This window comes from Medicago sativa, chromosome 1 (genome assembly GCF_051527215.1).
Source record: "Medicago sativa cultivar Bolivia chromosome 1, Bolivia_mono, whole genome shotgun sequence".
Classification (NCBI taxonomy): Eukaryota; Viridiplantae; Streptophyta; class Magnoliopsida; order Fabales; family Fabaceae; genus Medicago; species Medicago sativa.
Window position 1 is genome coordinate 14097722 of NC_140749.1, and position 18175 is coordinate 14115896.

An 18175-nucleotide genomic window follows, 5' to 3' on the forward strand; every position below is an offset into this window, starting at 1 on the left:
AAAAACTGTCGCTTGCATCTATACCTACGGTCAGAGACCATAGGTAAAAATCAAATGGTTTCTCTGACAGTATAATTCCTAGCTATAACCTATACTGACGGAAGTATTCCGTAGGTATAAGCACAGTATTGACAACGGAAAAAAGGGCTATAGTTATAGGTATTTTTGTCTATATCTACGGTTTTTTCGCTGTCACTAAATGTCAAGTTTCTTGCAGTGAATGGTTATTTTCCGTTATCATCCTTTGGCTTGCGCACAATTTCACAATAGGGGTGCAATTTTGAATCGAGTGCCCAATCGTTTGTGACTGCAATATGAAGGTAAATTTAACCATCTCTATTAGAAAGACAAGTAGGGGCAGAAACATTGAAACACATCAGACCATGCCAAATAAAAGAAATTCTGTAATCAGATATCTAACAGTCCCATCCCATTCCCACACCAAGCAATTTAATACTTCCTAGAACTCAATAACAAAGTAATATGCAGCCATTTAGTTTCAACAACAATGATTGTAAAAATAACAAGCATTATAAGCTGTAGAAGGATAATCATTTATAAACTGCCATATAGTGAATTCATTACCTCAAGTTCGTCTAATTCCCAATCAAATTCACAGAAGACCTGCAACAAGCAATGCAAAAGTTACATATAGAAAACCAGATATGGAACTAACCTGTGCAGCTCGCTTGGCGACCTCCTCCCTCGCTTAGTGATGTCATCAGGTGGCCAGGCAATAGTCAGCTCGCTTAGCCACGGTGACAGAACAACAAAATCAGTGCCATTTGATGAATACCCATTCGTCCAGAAACAATTATACAGTTCCATAAAGTTTAACTCATGTAAAATTAAAGTTGTAAACAAAGATTAACATAATTTGATTTGTATTAACACTTGGGGTAACTAAATTCAATGATAACCTAAAATTATCAAGTTTTCTTACAAATCACATCCCAAAAGGGAATTTAATACATAGGAAATCATCTAATGATTCTGGACACTTTAACAAGCTGCAGCTCCAATTGCTTTGCTTCTTTCCTCCACTTCTTGCTTCTATTCACCAAGATAAGTCATGATTAGCACTAAACCAAACGTGCATGGAGTCTTTGTAGCTTGATAAAACACAACTGAAATATGGTGGAGGTGTTGATAAGGCTCGGCCAAGAAGGAGAAGAGGAAAAAGGAACCTGTTCCAGGGTTTAAATGTGATAAGGATCAAGACCCATTTACATAATTCTCAAGTGAATATTTGAAATTTCATTACAATAAATTTTGGCTTAATGCCAAACATTAGAGAACCACAAAGTTTTATAAATTTATTTACAAATACCCACATACAATGCAATAAATTCATCCTAACGTGATGTCATCTATCAGCAGACAATGTCATATCATAAAGATAAAAGACGAACATAAAATTAAACTCTTCAAAGAAGGTTTCACTTTATTCCAAGACCCTTAAACACAACCCAAAATAACTGCAATGTCACAAACGCAGGGCCAAACCAGACAAACACAAACAATGAAGGGGGTGAGTTTAAAAAACATGTAATAGTATAATAAAATTTATTATGACTCAATAAGCATAAGTAACAAGTAACATTAATAAGAACTCACAAGAGCCAACAAGTCAAGTCAAAATAAAAGAATTATATGCATGCTTCAAGAATATAAACTTATTTCTCTACTAGTTACTGTTTTACTCTAAAGTACTCAATTAGAACATCATGATACTATGTCACCAACAACACTCACAACGACTCTAGAACTTGACGCCACTCTACAAATGATAATGCTTCTCTCATGTGCTATTGCACTCAGGGGCGGTTCTAAGGCCCGGCGAGCCCGGGCACTCGCCCGGGCTCCGGCCCAAATTTTTTGCAATTTCTTATGTAAATCCCCTTGAATTTATTATATAAACCCCTATAAATTGGGCAATTTCTTTAAATTTTATATTGTTTGCTTACAATTTCTTATGTAAACCCCTATAAATGTATTGCAAATTTTTTTTCGCCCGGGCTTTATAAAAATCCTGGCTCCGCCACTAATTGCACTACAGATTTTATGATCCAGTATGGGTATACTTATCTCTTTATTATATTGCAATGTGCAATATGTTTTTCTCTCTAGTGATATTATATTTTTTTTGAACAAGAGTGATATTATATTAAACCACAACATAATTTTAATTAGGTGTGCTTCACATATTAACAAACCAATATTTTGAATAGAATACATGATGTGACGCCTCTCTGTCAATTATCCAGCTATAATTCACCATTTTAGAATGTTAAAAAGCAGAAAAATGTTACCTCCTGCATGTCTATAATTGGTGCTTACCACTCCTTTTGTAGAATTTGCAACACATGAACACAGTACATGAAAATTACATTGAGGCGTAGGTCGATATTGTTCCAATTCTTCTCAAAGATGACGCAATTCAGTGAAATATTCAGTAATTGTCCGATTACCTTGCTTCAGGAGTGCAATATCCGACTACCTTGCTTCAGGTGTGCAATATCACGTTGAAGTCGAGCAATGTGAGTTTGATTTCCTTGCATATACCGATCCTTGAGATCGTTTCCACACATCAATCCCATTCTAAATGAACACTATGCTTTCTGCAACTGATGGAGTGGTTGAGTTCACGATCCAAGAATGCACCAAATTGTTGCATTTCTCCAACGCAGAAAAATTGAGATCATCCTCTTCAGAATTTGAATCGATCCATCGACGAAATTGAATATTCAATTTCGTTTGTTCTTAGTTAATAATGTCCGAGGCATCTTCAACGCCAAATCATGGTAATTGTCACCGGATAACAGCGGCGTAACACACACCGTCGTAGGGTTTTTCAACGGATGAACGTAGTAGGACATAGGGGAGGCAAGCTTCAATTGCTCTTAACTTCTTCTGAGAAGAAACTCTTGGCAGCCTCTGTATATTTTTTCCTCTCAAGAAAATAAGGTTCTTCTCCGCACTAAAGACCACTCTATACTCACTTCCACCAACTAGTGCTCCTTAATTGACTATCTTGTTGAACTATTCTAACAATTAATCCTTTGGTTACTACAAACAATGATAAAATACTCTATGTAGTTAATATTTTTATTATTAATTATTTAAATTTCTCATAATTTATATCAAACATTTTTTAACTTTTTTGACATACAAAGACTTACCATATAAAATTTAGAGCGTTGCATCTTTTATCATTTCAAGCCCTTATTGTTAGCTTGAAATAAGATTTACAAAGTTTCAACTCTCAAGACTCTCTACAAAAGGATGAAGGTACTTTTGGGGACTCCCTTATAGGAGAAGTCACCGAAATTTTTCATTTTCACCAAATAAATAATTAGTTCTCTATAGTAATCTAGTGGATAGAATTTCACCCTAATTAACGGTGAATAAATGAGACATTCAGGATTCAAACCTCGAACTCAACATATTCCAGTGCACTTTCCCTACTAACTGCATTGTTGACTCTATTAATTGTTGAATTTTTGTTTTGAGGGAGTATTTAATTGTAGAAGTTAGGTTTTGTCAGTATATGCACTCCAAAAATTGAACTTTGCAACACATATATACATGTATTTTAGAAAATATTTTTTGAATAAAAATGATATAAAGTTGTAATTTTAGAACACATATGTACATGTAATTTTAAGAAAATTAAATAAATAGTTTGTATAAAATATTTTAAGAATGAGTATTTTGTGTCAAAAAAAAAGTGTGCGAAAGAGTAGCATATAAGAAAAATAGGGAGGTGCCAAAACAAACTCCATCTGATTTGGCTCAATTATACGTTGTTCAACATGGTTTGGGTCTATACACTCAAGATCGGCCCATTTTTGAATATATAGATTTGCTCAATACCATATAGAGTATACTAGTGTTTCTACCATTGAGACTGCAATAGGTTTTCTATAGCGGCGGAAGAGAAAACCTAAATGAAAATTAAATAAATAGTTTGTATAAAATATTTTAAAAATGAGTATTTTGTGTAAAAGAAAAGTGTGCGAAAGAGTAGCGTATAAGAAAAATAGGGAGGTGCCAAAACAAACTCCATCTGATTTGGCTCAATTATACGTTGTTCAACATGGTTTGGGTCTATACACTCAAGATCGGCCCATTTTTGAATCTATAGATTTGCTCAATACCACATAGAGTATACTAGCGTTTCTACCATTGAGACTGCAATAGGTTTTCTATAGCGGCGGAAGAGAAAGCCTAAATGAAAATTAAATAAATAGTTTGTATAAAATATTTTAAAAATGAGTATTTTGTGTAAAAGAAAAGTGTGCGAAAGAGTAGCATATAGGAAAAATAGGGAGGTGCCAAAACAAACTCCATCTGATTTGGCTCAATTATACGTTGTTCAACATGGTTTGGGTCTATACACTCAAGATCGGCCCATTTTTGAATCTATAGATTCGCTCAATACTATATAGAGTATACTAATGTTTCTACCATTGAGACTGCAATAGGTTTTCTATAGCGGCGGAAGAGATAACCTAAATAAAAATTGAGTACAATTAAATTTTGTTCAAACCTAATCACATCAAGCAGGAGAATCAGGTATACAATATTAATACAATTCAATTTTGTTTTCCATGTAAATCATGATTCAACTATATCTTGACATAAACACATTTATTTATTCTTGAGAAATTGCAATGTTTTCTCTGTTTAATTGGTAGATGAAAGAATCAGACATGTCTAGAAATAGGTGATGTATTTGTTAATCATGCCCGAAGATGAAAGTTGTCTATTTTCTCTATTTTTAAGCTTTGCCATGACTTTGTGTTATATGGGTATGCATTATGGACTTTGAAATGAGTTTTTCTAAATAGAGGGATAATCACAAATTGATTTATAGATCTGAGAATTAAACCTTCAATTTGAATTCAGTGAGCTTTAAATTTAAACTCATATGCCCATACATTAGGGCTTTAGGCTTTTGTTAGGAGTTTTAGGGTTTCCAGTTAATCAGATTTAAGATTGCACTGACTAACTTTAAGATGACAACATTATCATACTTAACTAAAATTTGGCTATTCGAACAAATTAAATGGTACCATGATTATTAAATTGGCTATTAATGCAGTGTATTTCATTTGTATAATTTATATTGTGTTGTTCAATTTGTGTGCAACTAGTAAATTGAGCTTTTCAGGGATTAATTGTTTAAATATTTTTTAGAACTTTTGTGGTTTCATTTTTTATTTTAAATATCTTTTGTTTAATTTTAATTTTGTGACCAATTAAGAAAGGATTTACAAGTAGAGCAAATGACATTTGTTTTATCGTGTTGTTGATACGTCGAACCCTTAATAGTTTGTCTGATTAGATTTTAAATTTTTAAATTACCACTCAAGTATTCATTAGATATAAAGAAGAACGGATTGTTCGTTTTTACATGGAGGAGTGGTTCTTGTTATAATAATTTCTTGACAACAGTATTTTTACATGTTCATTGATGTTCAAACAATAGTTGCTCTGTTGAGTTTATTGTTAACTTCATATCACTTGAGAGAGAAAACTATATTTTCTACCACTAGATTTATGGTGCATCCAAGTTTAGACTATTAAATTAAGAGATAATATTTATCTATATTAATGTAATAGTCTACAATCTGGTGCACTGTAAATTTTACTGTGGATGATCCGAACAATCTGATACGAAGTTTTCTGAAGATATTATTATCGTATCTTATTGGTATTTTCCTTTCATTTATGCTTTGTATTTATATATACTAATCGTTTGTTTTGCCCATGAAGAAAGACAAGGATATGTGCTGAAAATAATGTTTATGTTTACTCTAATTTGTAGTCATCAAGCTTATGGCATCATTTATCAAAATTGATTCAATCTGGATAGATTTTTCCCAATACGATTTCAAGGATCAACAGCAATGTGAACCTTCAGCTATCACGTAAGTTTTGTTCCCAATCATCTCCTTACTTTAATCTAATTATCTAACATAAAATGTAGTTTATTAGTTTGGATTGCTTTATTCGAGTAGTGTCATTCAAGAAATGGTAGTTTTTTTTGTTATTGTTTCAGATAAGATTAGATCAATATTGTTTCGGGTGAGAAGGGACAAGTTGTCGAACTTGACTTGGATGAGACCCTTCTTTGTGTGGGAACAAGAACTGGATAAGGAATAGACGGGGTTGCTTATTGGGGTTGTGTTGTCTCATGGAGATTATTCTTAGGTTTAGAAGCATAGTGGGGATGGAGTTTATTCTGCTCGTTCCACGTATATGGCTCTCTCGAGTCCTTGGTTAGTGGTGGGACCAGGGTTGCAGGATTTGTCAAGTGCTCTCCACTTAGTTTGGAAGAGCTGGTCTCCCTCCAAAGTCCAAGTTTTCTCTTGGAAACTTCTCCTGGATAAGATTCCTTCTAGGAAAAATCATACTAAGCGAAGGGTTCTGGTTGATCTAGAATCAAGCAACCAAACAAAGTGTATGGAAGTTATAAACACAAACAAAAGTAGAAAACAACGAGAGAAAAGAAAGAGAAAACACACGAAATTTGTTTACCCAGTTCAGTCCAATACTGACCTAATCTATGGGAGAGAGCAGTCATCCGTTCCACTATAATGATGAGTAACTTTACAAAAGAGATATCAATGGGTTACAAGAATAAGTCTCCCGCCTAATTCTACCTAAAGCCCCAATCTCTTCCAGTGACAAAGAGACTCAATCCAAATAGTGTTTCCCAAGGTGAATCAACCCAACCCTAGTGTTTGTTGCCAAGAGCAAACTCTATACAAACCCTAGTTTGATTTCTAAACCCTTGTTTCAACCCCCTCTATCTCAAGGTTTACATATGATATAAGGTCTATATTTATAGTAAAAGTACCCCTCATAAAATTGGAACAAATCTGGTCCATAAAAATAAGTTTTATTTTTATACTGTTACGACAATTCGGGCTCAGATTTTGACCATTCGGGCCCCGAAAAATGTCGAATCAAATGTCTTCCAAAACAGGCAAAATTCGGGCCCCGGACAGAACCATTCGGGCCCTGATTTTGACAGATTCAGCAAACTTCAATTTCTCCAATTTTGAGTCACTTTCACAACACGTTCTTCGCTCAGAGGCTTTCTTGATGTTGAGTTTGGGTATTGTGGCTTGATTTTTGTTTTGTTTTCTTTTATTTTTTGTGTGAGTGCCCTTGTTGGTCTGTGGTTTATTGTGTTTTTTCCTAGGTTTATTGTTGTTTCTTCGCACAAACTTTTGTTGATTATTCATTATGTGTTAGATTAATTTCTGTCATGTTTCTTCCTATGTGAAACTTGAAAATTACTAAATATGGAATCAAATTCATCTGGTTGAAAGGAAATTTTAATGAAAGGAGCATGAATTTCTCCAAAATTTAGAAGAAACAAGATCCCATAAAAAAACACAATATGGTGGCCAAAAAAGTTGTTTTTTAAGATTTGAACAGTGAACTAATGCCCATAAAGTTGTGGCCATGCAATTGGAATTCAATTCCATTTTAATAAAAAACTTTTAGTTCTGTATTGGTCATTTTCTGCTGCTCCAGATGTTTGTAAATAGAAGTTCAAGAAGATGGAATATGGTGGTTTCATATTTCATTTAGACTAAGATTTGAATTAAAAGGGTGGGGGTGGCAGGGAACCACCATGATAAAAGGGAGGGAAGGGGCGATAAGGGGGGTAGAGAAGAAATAATTTGTTGGGTCCAATCTAGTGTGGCTAACACATGATACAATTTCATAAGTTCCTTCTGTTGCGGATTCGATAAGAAAACACACCAATAACAAACTTGATGTGTGGAGCAAGGGATAATTAAGCAACCAAAATCAAAGTGTATGGAACAATTAACACAAGCCAAAAGTAGAAAACAACAGCGAGAAAAAAAAAAGGAAGAGAGAACACAAAGAATCTGTTTACCCAATTCGGTCCAAATTGACCTAGTCTGGGGGAGAGAGCAGCCCTCCGTTCCACTATATGATGAGTAACGTTACAAAAGAGATTTCAATGGGTTACAAGAATAAGTCTCCCGCCTAATTCTACCCAAATCCCAGCCTCTTCCCGTAACCAAGAGACTCAATCCTAATAGTGTTTCCCAAGGTGAATCAACCTTCAAACCCTAGTTTGTTGCCAAGAGACAAACTCTATACAAACCCTAGTTTGATTTCTAAACCCTTGTTTCAGCCCCCTCTATCTCTCTCAAAATAGTCTGATACAAGGCCTATATTTATAGTAAAAGAAACTCCCATAAAATTGTAACAAATCTGGCCCAAAAATACGTTTCTGAAAAATAACAGCACGCGAAATCGGCCACCGATTTTTCCCAATCGGCCACCGATTTTTCCCGAACAGAAAGCCTCCCAAAAGGCAGCCAAAATCGGCCACCGATTTTCCAAATCGGCCACTGATTTGTACTTTCAGCAAACATCAATTTTGGCCTCCAAACTCCAATTTTGAGTCACTTTCACAACAATCTCCACCTTGACTCCAAATTAGTGATGATGCCCATTTAACATCAACACCTTGCTGCTCTTTCCCTTGCTTCCCACTACACCAAGTAGCTCCACAAGTTTGCACCCTAATCTCTTCAATCATCGGAATGCCTTCCGCCCCTTTGAAGATCCTTGTGTCCAAACTACTCAAGGAATTTTAGGTAGTTCTACAAGTACACACCTTAACCTCTTCAGCCATCGGAATGTCTTCCGCCTTCTCGAAGATCCTTGTATCCAAACTACACTAGGAATTTCAGGTAGTTCTACAAGACTACACCATACCTCTTCAATACGAGACATCTCCCGCTTCCTTGAAGATCACCTTGCATCCAATCACCCTTGGACTTTTAGGGTAATTCCACAAGCCGTGCTATACATTCTTCAACCTCCGGAATGCCTTCCATCTTCATGAAGAAAACCCTTGCTCACCACTAGAGCATAGCACCCAAGGTCCTCCATAGTCGTACCACTCCCGGTGTGTTCAACTCCACCTAAAGCTGAGCTTCCAACCTCTCAACTAGCAAATGAGTACATCCCACTATGTCTTCCTTGAACCTCCACCTCAACCGGTAGATCATGAGTATTCTTACCACCGCCTCTCCAGGCTGATCATGAGTATTCTTACCACCGCCTCTCCAGGCTGATGTTGAGTGTTTAACGTCTCTCCAGACGATCACCGCTCTACCAGGCATCACCCCCAAGGTGAGAAACATCACCTTCATCCTCTAAACAGCACACCATCAAAGCACCTGCATCCTCATAACCCTCAGAGACAATTTGTACGGAATTACCAATCTCCGGACAATCCTTCTTGAAGTGACCCATCTTGTTACACTTAAAGCATTTAAACTTTGTCTTGTTACTACTCTTTCCCCGGTTACCTCTACCTCCACCATTCCCTCTTGAAACACTTAGGCCTTCCCCGTTTTCATCAACTCTCAAGTCCTTCGACTTAGTCAACTCCTTGGTTCTCAAAGCCGCTTGAACTTCTTCCAAGGTAACAGTGCCTTCTTTTCCATAGAGCATGGTATCTTTAAACGATTCAAAAGATCTAGGTAGAGCACACAACAAGAGTATAGCTTTATCTTCATCCTCAAGATTCACCTCAATATTCTCCAAGTCATCAAGGATTTTGTTGAACTCCGTAAGTTGCTCCATGATGGCCTTTGACTCCACCATCTTGAATGAGTAGAGTTGTTGCTTTAGGAATTGCCGATGAGCCAAAGACTTTGTCATATACAAAGATTCCAACTTTGCCCACATCGATGCCGCGGTTGGTTCCTTTGCTACTTCTCTCAAAACTTTATCTCCGAGGCACAAGACAATGGCACTCCTGGCCTTGTCCACCATCTCGGTCTTCTCCGCTCGTGTCATGGTGACCGGTAACGAACCTTCACCCTTCAAAGCTTTCTCACACTTTTGCTGTATCAACACCGCTTCCATCTTTACCTTCCATAACCCAAAATAGTTATCTCCGGTAAACTTCTCAATATCCCACTTCGAACCCATGGTACTTGATTATCCTTTGACCTTTGCCCCACGGTGGGCGCCAATTGTTGCGGATTCGATAAGAAAACACACCAATAACAAACTTGATGTGTGGAGCAAGGGATAATTAAGCAACCAAAATCAAAGTGTATGGAACAATTAACACAAGCCAAAAGTAGAAAACAACAGCGAGAAAAAAAAAGGAAGAGAGAACACAAAGAATCTGTTTACCCAGTTCGGTCCAAATTGACCTAGTCTGGGGGAGAGAGCAGCCCTCCGTTCCACTATATGATGAGTAACGTTACAAAAGAGATTTCAATGGGTTACAAGAATAAGTCTCCCGCCTAATTCTACCCAAATCCCAGCCTCTTCCCGTAACCAAGAGACTCAATCCTAATAGTGTTTCCCAAGGTGAATCAACCTTCAAACCCTAGTTTGTTGCCAAGAGACAAACTCTATACAAACCCTAGTTTGATTTCTAAACCCTTGTTTCAGCCCCCTCTATCTCTCTCAAAATAGTCTGATACAAGGCCTATATTTATAGTAAAAGAAACTCCCATAAAATTGTAACAATCTGGCCCAAAAATACGTTTCTGAAAAATAACAGCACGCGAAATCGGCCACCGATTTTTCCCAATCGGCCACCGATTTTTCCCGAACAGAAAGCCTCCCAAAAGGCAGCCAAAATCGGCCACCGATTTTCCAAATCGGCCACCGATTTGTACTTTCAGCAAACATCAATTTTGGCCTCCAAACTCCAATTTTGAGTCACTTTCACAACACCTTCATCTAATGGCTTTTAATGATGGTCCACCAATATTTTAGGTGAGGGACTTAAGTGCACCCTCACCCTAATATCCACCATAGTGGTAGTATGTTTAGAAAGTGACTAAAAAACCTTTAAGTGGTAGTGTGTTTAGAAAGTGACTAAATTTTTCAGTAGTTATTTACACCTATAAAAATAACTATAATTAGTTAGTGTTTATTATAGGTTAGTTCAGTTGTATATATATGATTACCAGAGCATGACATGATTCATTCAATAAATTATTCATTATTCACATCCAAATATTATTCTCAAATCCCTAAATTCAATTTAACATTCCATTCAATCTTGCATAATCAATTATATGTGAAATATGTAGTCTAGTAATTAAGCGGCTAACACAATTCATGGCGTATACAACATAGTAAAAGGCAACTTTTATTTAGTGATATATTGGAAATAAATTTCTGAAACAAATTCTCGCTTAGTCATATCTTATGTGTAATTTAACATCTTAACACATCTTTCGTGGCTGGTTCAGTGATAATGTGTCAGAGAAGCAACTTCAACAAGATTGCCCATCACAAGAAGACTGTCCAAGTATCTTCAATATCCATTCTATGCAATGTGTTTACTATTTTACAATATCTGTATGTGGTTTTTAATTTTAATATTTTTTTGCAGACAATGAAATTGTCTTGGAAACTGTCTGCAAAAATCAAATATCAAGTGTGCCATCACAAAAAATTTCTCCAGGTAATAACTTCAAGATCACATGTATATATTCTTTACTATATATCTTTTAGTACATTGATTTTTTATGTTTTCAACCAATGAAGAAGATGAACCTAAAAAGACCCGCTTGCTAGCTGACATTATTAAGGACTTGGGTCCTGATGAGACGACATGTCATCTGAATGAAGAGGTAGTTCAAATAAGCACGACAATGAGAAAAACAAGGAGCAGAGGTAGACAATCTAAGTCGCGTGTGGATGAATCGTGCAAACGTGCTGAAAAGGTAGTTCAAAATATAAGCACGACAACGAAAAAAATAAGGAGCATAGGTAGAAAATCTAAGTCATGTGTGGATGAATCGTGCAAACATGTTGAAAAGGTAGTTCCAAAAATAAAGGAGGACCCAAAAGCAAATGTGGAAAGCATAAAAAAGGCTAAATCAGTGGGCGGCATTGTTATTCGTGAACCAAATCAAAGTGAAGCTGATGGTATGAAGAATTTTTTAATAAATAACAATGATGAAGAATCTAACATTGATCATAAAGGAAAAGGGAATATGATTCAAACAAATGAGTTAGATTCTTCATCCACTTCGGAAGAAGAAGACCTAGCATTTGCATCACATTCTAAACTCTTTCCATATGATGCACTACGATTTGGGGAAGGTGCCTCAAAGTTTTTTCAAGATGGAACCGATTTTAGGCGCCAACTCAATATTGGGGAAGGCGTCAAAGAAAATGCTTTGGAAGATATCCACATCCCTCAAAAACATGTCCAAGTAAGTACTCCTAAATTATAACACTGGCATTTAAAATTACTTTCTTAATGAAAAGAATAAGCGAGTCCTCATGGTAAAATTGAAATTTACATTGATAACCAACGTACATTATTCATTGTGGGGGAAATTGCTTCACCATGATGACCGTATTTCAATGTTCGAATATCAATATTCTATTTTAAATAGATATAAATTTATATATGTTAGTTTTCCCACACTGTAAATCTTTGGATCCGTCATAGTTCATAACCATTATATTGTAAGTTATTTCTCTGTATGTGATTCTAGCTAGTAACCATGGCTATTTTGTTCAGGCAACTGGTAACCATGCCTATAATTTTCACTTTACATATGTCAAGATATATATAAACATATCTGTGATTTTTTTTTTTTTATGTCTCCGGACAATCTATTTTAATAACATGCGACAAAATTTCACACTTCAATTTAAACTATTTTAATTTGTTTTATAAACTCCTTAGCAATAGTATGAAATCTATATTAGTTAGATATACAACATAATATATATTTTAAATTTTATCTAATTACTTAGAAAAATTTCCATCGGGGATCTAACATAAGTGGTTGATGCGCTATATGTGTGTGTTGAAAAATATCAGATATTGAGTTTGATTTGCCCTTATAAAGAATATGTTTCTTTCTTGCAGGAAAATAATGTTCCCTCAAATGAGGAGCGTGGGGGTGACGTAGATAATATAGCCATGCTTGAGGTTGCAAATATCCTTAAAGACAAACTACCTAATGCAAATGGCTTGATTGGTCACTCTATACTTTTTAAGGCAACTCATGGAGATGGGGAAGAAGAGGTGAAATTCGAAAAGCGGATAAGTAGAAAGAGTAAACCCCAAAAGAAGAGGCATCCCAAGAAAAGGAAATAGGGAATGATTTGAAATTTATATCCTTGTTTGTGTTTTATGCGAAAATTAAATTGTGGAAACATGGCTGATGGTTGAAAATACTTGGTTTTTGAAACTTCAATTTTATTTGAAGAGAAATAAGATAAGACAATGTATGTATAAGTACATGGTAAAAGAATTCTTGTCGTGAGAGGTTTACATTAATTTTGTTTTTTTGAAATATGGTTACAAAGATGGGGAATAGGATTGTTTTTAAATTTTAAGGTTCGATTATTTTTTAACAATGTTCATTATTATATTTTGTTTTGGATAGATTTTTATTCGAGAAAACTACACCAACCTCTCATTTTCACAAGACACTCGCACTCACACCGGCTCTAGTTTTTTCACAAGACACTCACACTCACTCACTTTGACACTCTTAAAATTCTAGTCAACTTGTGTTTGGTGACAAAGAAATCTACATACCACCGAATTGCTACACCAAAAGACAAAATTTGTCTTTGCTAGCATTAATCCAAGCCAATTAAAATGACACCAAACCATTTTTTGTTCCCTCAATGCACCAGAGAGGCTGGTTAGACTCCTCTCAAATCTTCGCAAACTCAATAATTTTACAAGTCCTTAGATGAAAACTTTAGACCCGCACCAAGCTTAATTGATAATTCCGGCACCTCTAATAGGATTATATTTTGTACCTTTTTAACTTCTAGCCTAGTTAGAAAGTCTCTATATGATTATATTTTGTTCATAAATTACACCAAAATTAAAAGATATGTATTGAGTTATCAAGAACCTTTTCTTTTACTACCTTGTTTTCAAAGTCACTTATCTCCTTTCTTTTTCGTCCTTTATGAATTAAGAGTGTTCATAAGATCATAATCCCTTTTGAGATATAATTTCCCTTTAGAATTAAGAACTGTCTTAAGAGCATAGTCCTTTTGATAATTTACATGATCCCTTCATGATAAAGATTAATTTACGACCATAGTCCCTTTCGTGATATAATGTCCCTTCAGAATTAAGAATGATATTAAGAGTATAGTCCATTTTGATATTTTCTTTCGTTGGAGAAGTTAGAGAGTAGAATGGTGGTATCATCTTATTTGAGTGGTCGTTTTACCATAGTAGAGTGTTCATAGTATCACATTCGAGTCGTTTTAAGGTTAACTTTACGTGGTCTTAAGTAGTATCATATTAAAGGCATTGTTTTAAAAACCATATTAGATCAGACGATCAAACCGATACACTTGGGAAATGGATGGCTATCTGATTCAAGTTGCTTCATGGACCAGACATGCATGTTATCAAACCAGTGTGAACCCTTGTGAACAATCCAAAACTGATAAAAATAGATAATAATCTAGATAAGAAAAGAAATTACATAATTCAAAAGAAATAAATTAAAAAGAAAGTAGAGATCGAAAGAGAAATTTTGGTTTAATCATATGGTTTTATGATGTTTCTTGTTAACAAACACTCTATCTCGCGATTCTTTCCTCTAAAACAATTGTTTGGGTTGCCTATCTCAGCTTTGCAAAGTGGAATTAAGGAGAATAATGATAGTGAAAATGGTGTTGTTGTGAACTTATGTTGGAGGAAGGCTAATGATAAGAGAAAAGGATACATGGTTGTTTGTCTATTACCCAAGAGTTGGGTATCAGGTAATAGGTCTTCACTTGATGTTGATCGCTTGACGAAAAGGGAATCACTATTGAAAATATCAGGCAAACCTCGGCTAAAGTGTTTGGGTCTGTTTGGATTAGGCATATTTTGAGCTTATGCAAAACAATTTATACAAATAAATAAAATTTTATGTATTATTCATAAATTTGTAAATGATGTTTATGAAAAAAACAGTTTATTAAGATACAATTTTGGTTAGCGAGAACATATGAATGAACATAAAAATTTATTAATTTCCTTGCATAAAATCAAATTAAGTTTAACCCAAATGGGCCCTTTCTTCATCACCAAAGTCTAATAAAAAAGACTCAAACTCTTGCTAAGAGACTGTAACAACACTAAATAACTTTTATGACCGCACATCATCACTTAGGATAGAAAAATTAGCATGTTGCACTTTTATCACAACAAGCCCCTATTGCTAGATCGAAATAATATTTAAAAGGTTTCAACTCATAATGCTATACAATATGGTGAATTTCTTCTTTGCTTTGGTGAAAACACTGGTTTTGGTAATGCTATCCATGCAGAGATCTCTGGTGCACTGAGGGCTATAGAGCTTGCAGATTCTCATGATTGGAGGAACCTTTGGTTAGAGGTGGATTCTCAGTTTGTTATTAAGGCTTTCAAAAATCCTTCATTGGTTCCTTGGAAACTAAGAACCAGATGGATGAACTGTATTTTGTTGACTTCCAAGATGAACTTCCTTGCTACTCATATTTATAAGGAAGATAACCAATGTGCAGATACCCTTGCAAGTGCTGGCTTTAATGTATCTAACATAAATGTTTGGTTACATATACCTGACTGTATTATACCTTCTTATGTTAAGGATAGGTTAGGGTTACCTAGTTTTTGATTTGTAACCTTTTAAGGGTGTGTTTTTGATTTGTAAGTTTTATTTTATATTTAAGAATTCAGGAAAAATATTTTGTATGAAAGATTAAAAAAAAAACGGTAATTTGTGTTCAAAAGACAAAGCAAAAGAGTAGATTAAAAAAAAGGAGGTGTAAAAAAAAAAATCTAATTTAGATCATTTATATGTTGTTCAACATGGTTTGAGCTTATGCAAAACAATTTATACAAATAAATAAAATTTTATGTATTATTCATAAATTTGTAAATGATGTTTATGAAAAAACAGTTTATTAAGATACAATTTTGGTTAGCGAGAACATATGAATGAACATAAAAATTTATTAATTTCCTTGCATAAAATCAAATTAAGTTTAACCCAAATGGGCCCTTTCTTCATCACCAAAGTCTAATAAAAAAGACTCAAACTCTTGCTAAGAGACTGTAACAACACTAAATAACTTTTATGACCGCACGTCATCACTTAGGATAGAAAAATTAGCATGTTGCACTTTTATCACAACAAGCCCCTATTGCTAGATCGAAATAATATTTAAAAGGTTTCAACTCATAATGCTATACAATATGGTGAATTTCTTCTTTGCTTTGGTGAAAACACTGGTTTTGGTAATGCTATCCATGCAGAGATCTCTGGTGCACTGAGGGCTATAGAGCTTGCAGATTCTCATGATTGGAGGAACCTTTGGTTAGAGGTGGATTCTCAGTTTGTTATTAAGGCTTTCAAAAATCCTTCATTGGTTCCTTGGAAACTAAGAACCAGATGGATGAACTGTATTTTGTTGACTTCCAAGATGAACTTCCTTGCTACTCATATATATAAGGAAGATAACCAATGTGCAGATACCCTTGCAAGTGCTGGCTTTAATGTATCTAACATAAATGTTTGGTTACATATACCTGACTGTATTATACCTTCTTATGTTAAGGATAGGTTAGGGTTACCTAGTTTTTGATTTGTAACCTTTTAAGGGTGTGTTTTTGATTTGTAAGTTTTATTTTATATTTAAGAATTCAGAAAAAATATTTTGTATGAAAGATTAAAAAAAAGAAGGTAATTTGTGTTCAAAAGACAAAGCAAAAGAGTAGATTAAAAAAAAGGAGGTGTAAAAAAAAAAAATCTAATTTAGATCATTTATATGTTGTTCAACATGGTTTGGGCCTGAACACTTAAGCTCGGCTCATTTTCAGCCTATACATTTTATCATTACCATGTAAAGTAATGATTTCTAAGTCTTTCTTCCAACGAGAGTGCAACAATTTTTATTACCGCCGCGAAAGAAAAAACCTAGATACACATCGAGTTCACGTCTATTCAATTCAAGCAGGCAAATCAGATATACAATTTTATTTTGTTTTCAAATTATGATTTGATTCAATTATATTGTAACATAAGCGACTTACTCATAGGATATAGCGACCTTTTTTATTTGTGTAAAAGGGTAGTTTGAAGAAGGAGATGGATATAAATTGATGTATCTGTCAGTTATGACGACCCCCCCCCCCCCCCCCCCCCCCCCCCCCCCCCCCCCCCCCCCCCCCCCCACCCACGACAAACAAAATTGTGTCTATTTACCCATTATTTTTAAGATTTGCCATGACTTTGTTCTTTATGAATAGCATTACAGGTTTCAAAATGAATTATCCCAAAAAGTAATATAGGTATAGTCAAAAATTCAAATCTGAGAATCAGATAGATCAGAGAATAAATTTTGATTATTAAATCTTCAATTTGACTTCAGAGAGATTTAAATCAAACCAACATGAAAACATATTTGGGTTCTAGGGTTTTCTATGGAATTTTGAATTTTACAATTACGAGTTGTTTATTGGAGGCTTAATAGTAGTTTTAGCCCCCTAACTTTCCCAAAGTTGCGATTTTGGCCCTAAGAAAAAAAACTACAAAACCAATTAATGTAGTTAGATAAATGAATTATGTTATTTATATTAATTGTATATGCGATAAAAAATGAATAAAGATTGATAGACATATACTTAATGTGTACACCCTTTTGTACCACTCTAGAAATTTTCAGTTAACTAAATATATGGTCTATGCGACCATATTTTTTAAGTTGCGTGACCACTATTTTGAAGCTAAAAAAATGTGGTCACGTAACTAAAATGCATGTGACCACTACTTTTCCACTCAGTTAACCAAATAAAGTCTGAAAAACTAGTGATCAGGCAACTAAAAAAATGTGCTCACACATACCATAGATTTGGTTAACTGAAAATTTTCAAAGTGGTACAAAGGGGTGTACACATTAAAGGTGTCTACCAATCACATTGCTCTTAAAAAATTTGTAAAAAAAAAAAAAAAAACTTTTGATATATCATGTTTGATGATATCCCAAAAGGTTTGATCAAAAGGTGCTCCAAATCCATCCGAACTTGGGCACTTTATTTATTTTAAAGAAAAAATAGCTTGAAAATTTTCCATATTATAGGGAAAAACAGTAAGATTTGAATGAG

At 34.7% G+C, this 18175-nt stretch overlaps 1 protein-coding gene across 1 annotated transcript; it reads left to right on the plus strand.

The window, feature by feature from the left end:
• The first annotated feature begins 4498 nt into the window (after positions 1-4498).
• Positions 4499-13345, plus strand: LOC146952915 (uncharacterized). Its single transcript, XM_085743202.1, has 6 exons — positions 4499-4578; positions 5834-5936; positions 11292-11350; positions 11435-11506; positions 11590-12263; positions 12932-13345. The coding sequence occupies exons 2-6, from the start codon at positions 5845-5847 to the stop codon at positions 13160-13162; spliced, it is 1128 nt and encodes a 375-aa protein (XP_085599328.1). The 5' UTR covers positions 4499-4578; positions 5834-5844; the 3' UTR covers positions 13163-13345.
• The last annotated feature ends 4830 nt before the right edge of the window (positions 13346-18175 follow it).